Source organism: Vombatus ursinus, unplaced genomic scaffold (genome assembly GCF_900497805.2).
Source record: "Vombatus ursinus unplaced genomic scaffold, bare-nosed wombat genome assembly UNPS02014982.1, whole genome shotgun sequence".
Taxonomy (NCBI): Eukaryota; Metazoa; Chordata; class Mammalia; order Diprotodontia; family Vombatidae; genus Vombatus; species Vombatus ursinus.
In genome coordinates this window covers 972,685-980,554 of record NW_020954760.1, presented here as the reverse complement: position 1 = coordinate 980,554, position 7,870 = coordinate 972,685, and the positions used below count along the sequence as shown (strand labels likewise).

Here is a 7,870-nt window from a genome sequence, read left to right as displayed (position 1 = left end):
GGGACAGGGGGCTGAGGGGGGGAAATTTGGAAATAACTGACTCTATAATAAAGACCATCTGTTATTTTCCCCCAATGGGCAAATCACTGTGACATTTAAACAACTTGGTCTGGACTTGGGATTTCCTAGGTGTTGGGTGTTCCTGAGTGAGGACACTTTCTCTACCAAAGCAGTTTGGCACTTCTCTCTGCAACTTCTATTCCTAGAGAGCTGCTTGGCCCCTTAGAGGCCAATGACTTGCCCAGGGTCACACAGCCAGTGTTTAGCCAAGGCAGGGTTGAACCCAGGTTTTCCCGACTCTCTGGCCAGGTCTCTAACCACTAATCCTTTCTGCCACCTTTAAACAATTCAACAGCTTCAAAATTCAAGGGAAAAAAAACCTGTTAGGTTAGCAAAATGTCGCCATATAAAATATAGAAGTCATTTCTCTTGCTGTAGATTGCTATGTGAATTTAGGAGCCACCTAGGACATCGTCAGCCTGTGCTGAAAGAGCCTTGAGGAGTCACATTGTGGAGGAAAACAGGGAGAGAGGGAGAGGGAAGTCATTCAAAGTGACCTGACTCTTTTGAACACACACTGACTGCCATGCTTTAAAATAGGTTTTATTGCTGTCTATTGTTTTTATAGCACTTTCATTTTTGGACATAACCCACCCCTTGACCTACCTAGCTGGACTCGATTTTAAAACACTCTGCTCTCATCCCTTTTGGCCAGTAAAAATGCAAAGTACTCGAATCTTTTGGGAAAGCCATGTGGCAGTACACAGTGGAAATTACAAAAACAAGTCATAACCTCTGACTCAGTAATTTAGTTTTGGGAAATAGACCTTGAGAGTGTCATTGAGAAGGAAAAAAAGAGCACTTCATCCAGAAAGGCTTAAAATGGCATCATTTGTAATTTCAAAAAACAGGAAGTGACACATCCAATCATAGGAGAATACTTAAGATGAATCATGGTATGTGACTATAACAGCATACCACAATATAATTAAATCAATTAATAATTAAGATAAACAAACATGAGGAATATAGAGATATGTGGAGGAAAAAACCCTTTGTGAAACAGTACAAAGTGAAAACAGAAGAACCAGAGGAAAGAGTCTATATTAACTACAACCATACAAAAGGAAAAGTGATGAGGAAAGGCAAAGTTGATGAATACTTGTAGTAACTACAAAATGGAGACATATGCATTCAAACTCTTTTATTCAAATATATCTAGTTTCACAAATAGTTTGGTTCTACTGGTTTTTAATATTAACTTTATAATTCATTAAAATTCACAATCTGAACATCACTTCACAAGTACATTTCCAAAACATCTGAGCAGTTATGAAAACCCAGCCAGTAAAAATCAACAGTGTTTTGATTGTCCTGACTTAGATGGGTCCTAAGTTGAGGGCACTTTCATGTTTACTGAATGGAGGTGAGTGTTTGTATATTATTTACCCTGTACAACCCTGTACATCCCATGGTGTGATGCTAAGCTAATGAGAGGGCTCATGGACACAAAGAATTCCATCTTTGTGAGGGATCAGGTTTATACTGTTTGTTATCTTGGGGTAGTTACTCTTTTAACAAAGCAGTCATCGCTCAGCATTTCAGTTACCGAGTATTTAAAAGGCGTGTTACAGCTAAACACAATTCCACTGCTTTTGAGAGTGACCATGAAAGTTGCTACTAGGAATTTAAGCCATTTTGAAAGACATATCCGCTCTGGAGCACCCTGGGTTTACAGCACTTTTGAAACGAACTGGACGACAGGAAAACATGAATGAATTTCAGACATTTTAAAGAAAGAATACTGGAGCATTTGGGCCAGAGACAAGAGAGTCCCATTTTTGGCCAGGCCTAATTAGCCTAATCCTGGAACCGGAAGCAGTCACTTGCGATCTTCCACACGGTGCTGTTTGGCATGACTTGGGCAGTCAACAGGAAATTCTGGTTGAAATAGCGCTGTTTGTTCCCATCAAATTTCACTGTTCCACAGGTCACCACAAGGACGGTTGTTTGACTCTGAGTCGCTTGCTCTACACACAGAAGAAGAGGGAGAGAATGGGAACACCCATAAAAGTTAGATACACTAGGACCCAAGTAGTCTTTCCTCTTTCCAATCCCAATTCCTAAGGCACAGGTTGGCTCTCATGTCATCCGCCAGCCCAAATGCCACCTGCTGCCTCCTTATTGCCCCTAGGGCAAAGCACAGGCTCCTCATGTTGGCATATAAAGTCCTTCACCATCTGGCTCCAAACTCCCTTTGGAGATGTTTCTATAGCAGTCCCCTTAAAACCCTCTCCTATTTGCTGTTCTGTAAACCCATATCCTACTTCCCCATCTCTGTGTCTTCACACAGGTGGTATCTTTCCTATCTTCCTTCCCTCTCCAAAAAGTAATAATATTAATTCTGGAATATCCTCCCTTCCTTACCACCTCTGCCTCAATATTTCTTTTCATTCAACTTTCAGATCAGGTACCACACAAGACCTTTCCTGATTTTCCCCACTGGTGGTACTCTTTCCTTACTCCAATTATCTCGGGTCTCTGTGACATGCTGTCTTCCCCCAGCAGAATTTAAGCTCCTTAGGGACAAAAATGAACTCTTCTCCCCCTCCCTTACCCTCTTCTTCCTTCCTTCTTTCCATAGGGCCAAGCACCATTCCCTGCACACAGTAGAAATGTTTCTTAAATTGACCTTGCCATCTACTCTAACTAGAAAAACTCCAGTATCACCATAGATGATATATAGCTATCCTGCTTGTACTATCTGACCCACAAAGTCAGAAAGCTAAAAGCCACAGGTGCATTTCAATGACATATCAAAGCTCTGTTCCTTCTAGATGGATGACTGAATATGTAAAGTTGAAGGCTGCATTTCACAGAGCTGTTTTTGCTGGTGAACTCAGGTCACCCAGAAATAGTACCAGAAAAAGATAAGAGAGACTTCTGGCCCACCTAGAAGGGAAAGAGATCATGAAACAGTAACTGTTGCAGTTTGAGTCTAGGCCTAAATTACTTTTTTAAGCATTAAAGGACTCTAAGAAATCTGAATACATTATTCAGCAATTCTGGGTAACTCTCAACTAGACTTTTCAGGGCACAGCAGGCAAGTATGTGCTTGAGAATTTCTCTAGTTTCTTCCTCTGCACCCAAAGTCCCATTTAACCCTGACATTTCACTGACATTTCACTGTAAGGCCATGAATCACCACAAATAGGAAACTATTCCAGGATACAGAGAGAAAGACTTTCAAATGGAAGAGCTGAGAGGCCAAATACTTGACTATTGAATGACTCTCAAGTTTTCTTCCCTCCTAAAATATCTCTCCTTTCATGAGCTTCTGTGATTTGCTTCAGTTCAGAAAATGAGTTAAGGAGCAGAGATTAAGACTCAAAGAGATCTCTGAGCCTCTAGAGCAGTGCCCTTCAGGCCTCTATTTTCTCATTTGCCAAATGATGGGGCTGAACTAGAAGGTCCTTTTCCAGGTTTTAAGATTTCTGAGTTGGTTTTAAGGTGATTGACTAGTAATCAAATACAAAATTCTTCAACAACCTACTTTGAATAATTAAAGTCTAATATTACTATTTAAGAACACAATGTTTATTGCATGAGAAAACTTATCTTACCATGAACAGGTTGGCAGTCTACCACACTGATCTGAAACTCACTGGAAGGCAAAGTCTCAAAAAATTCACTCAAAGCATTTAGTCCAGATATGGCATTTCCATTCCAAACTAAAGTAGCTGTATCAAGGTACAATCTAGTCAGTACCTAAAGAAAAGATAGAAATTTCTGTTTTTTGTAATTTTTTTTCTAACACCAAATCCACTTGTCTTCTCCCTTTAATTAATATTCATTTTCCCAACCCCATGCTATCAATTCTACTAGAATACATACTCCATTCAGCCTTTAGCTAAAGTGACTAATGAAAAAAGGGCACAGGCTTTTAAAGAAAAGAACCTATGCAAACCAGGTATAGGAAAGGTTGGGAATTATAACTGTATAGTGTCAATCCAACTGGGCTGTGAATCAAATACCTTTCTAATGTAACCAGATATGGCCTGTAATATGGGGGGAAAGCTAGCATTTACATAGGCTTTAAGGTCTGCAAAGTGCTTTCCAGGTATTATCCCATTTTATCCTCAAAACCCTGGGATGCAGATACCTTTTACAGTTGAGGAAACTAAAGCAAGCAGAGGTTAAGTGACTTGCCCAGAATCACACAGCTAATAAGTGTGAGTCTACATTGGGCCTCAGGTCTTTCTGACTTTGGGTCCCGAGGAAAGAAAGGAGGAAGGGAAGGAAGGAGGGAGAAAGGAAAGGAGGAAGGAACGAAGGAAGGAAAGAAAATCAGGTAGCATTAGATCAAATGTGACATCTATTACCTGGTGGACTCTCACTAGCATTATCCTATTTTGGCACTCTGAATTTGAAGTCACTGGACCTGGGTTTAAATTCTGACTCCTTGTGCCACTAGGCAAGTCAGTTGACATTTCTGAGATTGTTTCCTTATTTGTAAAATGAGGGGATTAGGCTAGAAAGCTTTAAAGGCTGAGTGAAACTCTAAATCCATGGCTAAGGGATAGAAAACAGCTAATAATAAAGAAACAGAAATAATCCACTCACTTATGCAAAGCAGCCGAGGAGGCTGTGAGTAAAGCCAAATGGGTCTCAGTTGTTTTAAGTGCCTATAATACTCACCCTTCTTCTTTTATCTATGGTCTCATAGTAAATATTGACAAACTCTTCAGCAGCTCTACAGGCCTGATCTGCATTGGTTTTAAAATCCTAAAAGAAAAATTTAGCATATACACTTACAAAGTTGGGCCAAGTTCATCTCACCTCCACAAAGGGAGTGTAACTTAAGCTTTAGACACTTAGATGACCTCTGAGGTCATCTGTGGTTGAATTTGAAAAAGTCACTTCCCCACTCTAGGCCTCAGTTTCCCCTTTTGTAAACCGAGGGGGTCAGATTCGAGTGCCTCTGAGGCTCCTCTCAGTCCCGTGGCCTCAGTTTCCCCTCGGATGGCCTCTGAGGTGCTCCTAACGCTCGGAAGTGTGGTATGTACAGACATCCCTGGGCCTCTTTGGGCTCCAACTAGCTCCCAACACCACACCCACCCACGTGTGGGGATGGTGTTTTCAGCGCGAAATTGAACACCACCAAGCGTACGCTGTGGCTGCGGCGGTCACACTCTCACTCCCGGCCCGGGACCCCTCATCGGCCTACAGCTTCAGTGAGTGTCCCTCTACCTCAGCCCCGGCCCCGCCTCGGCCCTCCACCCCCGCCCGCCCGCGGAGTCTGCCTCCTCCTCTCTGTCAGAGGCCCACGCGGCCTGACTTAAGAGGGCCCGGTCTGAGAAGCAGCGGTGACGCTAGCGGCGGGAGCGGGCGGGAAGGTGTCCCCATCGCCCCTCAGGCCCCGCCCCGGGACCAGCGGGACAGGCGGGCAGGTGGCACCTCCCTCGCCACCTCCCTACCACCCCAACGCCGCGCCGGGACCTACCACAGACATTGCCATTGCCGCTTCCTATCGAGAAAGCAGCTTTGGTGGATCGGGGCTTGAAACGAGGTATGAATGCTGCGGACGGCTAAGGGAAGCTCTGCACAGTGCAAAGGTAAAGTTGAAGTCTGCCGGAAGCTCTTCCGGCTCTCACCGGCTCGCCCCGCCTCCTCCAACTCTTACTCTGGGCGCAGTCACTCCCGTTCCGCCTCTTTTTTTAACGTAACAGTTTTCCCGCTGATGATTGGCTACCTGAGCCGCCAGACACTGTCCAATGGGCGTGAGACAGGGACAGCGTCCAATGAAAGGCAAGAAATGTGACTCCTGGGCGGAGCATGTCTGAGGAGTATCATAGAAGGAAAAGACGAATCAAAGGGATGGAGCGGTAACCCGGCAACCGCGTGGTGGGCGGGCTGAGGACATCTGTACCTATTAACTAGGAAGCATTTGCCAATAAATCAAGAATATTGCTAAAATGAATGGATTCTCTGTTTTCGGATTGAGAATTCGCGAATCTGGGGAGGGCGAGTCCTAGCCTGAGACTCTGGAATCCCTATTTTACTGAAAAAAGTGATGCGATTAGCCGAGAGCTGCCTCTGCTCGCCTTCCCTCCCCCTCAGCCCACCCCATCCCACATCACCCTCACGCCCTCCCTCACGCCCTCCCTCACTGTCTCCTCCTTCACCCCATGGACTGATCGTTCTCTTCGTCAAGGCCAACCCTTCTACATGCACAAGTGACCCCATCTCATCCCATCTTCTCCAGCAGATTGATCTTTAATCTCACTGATCTTTAATCTCTCCCTGTCTACTGCCTGCAAATATGCCCATGTCTCCCCCATCCTCAAAAAAAAACAAAACCCTCTCACTCCATCCCTCCATCCCTCCATCCCTACTCATCCCTAATCATCCTATATCTCTCCTGCTTTTCATGGCTAAACTCCATAAGAAGGCTGTCTATGGTCAATGCCTCCACCTCCTTTCCTCTCACTCGATTCTTAGCTCTGCAATATGACTTGCCTTCTCACCTCTTGACTAAAACTACTCTCCAAAATTACCAATGATTTTCTTGTTGGTGGATCCAAAGGCCTTTCTGCCAGTCCTCACTTTTCTTAACCTCTCTGCAGTCTTTGATACTGTTGATCCATCCTTCTGGATACTCTTTTCTCCAGTTTTCTTGCCACTGCTTTCCTGGTTCTCCCCCTACCTTTCTGATCACTCTTTGTCAGTCTTCTTTGCTGGATCACTCTACATATCCCACCAGCTAACTGTGGGTATACACCCAAGACTCTGTCCTGGGCCTTCTCTTTTCTCTCTATACTCTCTAGGTAGTCTCATTAGCTTCCATGAGTTTAATGATCATCTCTAAGCAGATGATTCCTAGATGTGTGCCTCCAATTCCAGTCTCTTTCCTTAACTCCAGTCCCTCCTCACCAACTTTACGAATATTATCTCCCGTGATGAATGAATGAAATAAAGAAATAGTCTCTGTCCTCTGAGGAGTTAACATACTAATAGGGGGATGCTCCACATTTAGGGGAGTAGTAACCAGAGAGGGGCGTTTTGTTCTGTGGAGGTAGAAAACAGGGGAGGGTGGTAGGCACATCATAGGATCACAGTGTCCTCGATCTATAGACAAAAGGGATTTCATTGGCTTTTGAGTCTAACCCAATCATTTTACAGAGAAGTAAACTAAGGCACAGGAAAAGTAAAAAGACTTTCCCAAAATTACACACAGGTGGTAAGTGGCAGAGACAAGATTTGAACCTAGTAAAATTTCCACAGTGACATGGCCAGGATGGGTGGTCTGGTGTTTAATGCCAGTCAGTTACTATAGGAGGCTAAGGGCAGAGGTGTGCAGGAGGTGGAGAGCTGGTTATTAAATTTTCAAGGTGAGAATTTACACCTTAGAAATCAGCAAATGCTACAAATCTGGGCTTGATTTGTTTTGCTGATTGTCTGGATTTATGAAAGTGATAGAGACAATGTTAATAATGTAGGTTAACTTAAAAAGTATATCATGGGCACTTTTTTTTTCTTCAGAGAGCTGGTTATTAAATATTTGCCAACATGTCCCTGGCTAAATGGAATCGTTTACACATACTCAGCCACCAAGGCAACTAGGTAACAAAGTAGACTGGGCCTGGAGTCAGGAAGACTCTTCTTTCTGAGTTCAAATCTGGCCTTAGGACATTTACTAGCTGTGTGACCTTGGACAAGTCACTTCACCCTATTTGCCTCAGTTTCCTCATATGTAAAATAAAGTGGAGGAGGAAATGACAAACCATTCCAGTATCTTTGCCAAGAAAACCCCAAATGGGCTCATGGAGAGTCAGACATGATTGAAAAATGACTTGTCAACAGGACTGGA

At 43.9% G+C, this 7,870-nt stretch overlaps 1 protein-coding gene across 1 annotated transcript; it reads right to left on the bottom strand.

Annotated features, from left to right (window-relative positions):
- Window positions 1–1,189: 1,189 nt before the first annotated feature.
- Window positions 1,190–5,667, bottom strand: LOC114030705 (NTF2-related export protein 2-like). The gene is made up of 4 exons (XM_027845569.1): window positions 5,504–5,667; window positions 4,699–4,785; window positions 3,624–3,768; window positions 1,190–2,030 (listed from the first exon to the last, which is right to left on the bottom strand). Exons 1-4 carry the CDS (start codon window positions 5,516–5,518, stop codon window positions 1,861–1,863), a joined length of 417 nt encoding a protein of 138 aa, XP_027701370.1. The 5' UTR covers window positions 5,519–5,667; the 3' UTR covers window positions 1,190–1,860.
- Window positions 5,668–7,870: the final 2,203 nt, after the last annotated feature.

Excerpts from the sequence above, each read along its gene's own strand:
- LOC114030705 (XM_027845569.1), bottom strand. Across the intron at positions 3,769-4,698 it reads CCATAGATAAAAGAAGAAGG|GTACTGACTAGATTGTACCT; the intron begins GTGAGTATTATA and ends TCTTTTCTTTAG. Across the intron at positions 2,031-3,623 it reads AGACTGCCAACCTGTTCATG|AGCAAGCGACTCAGAGTCAA; the intron begins GTAAGATAAGTT and ends TTCTGTGTGTAG.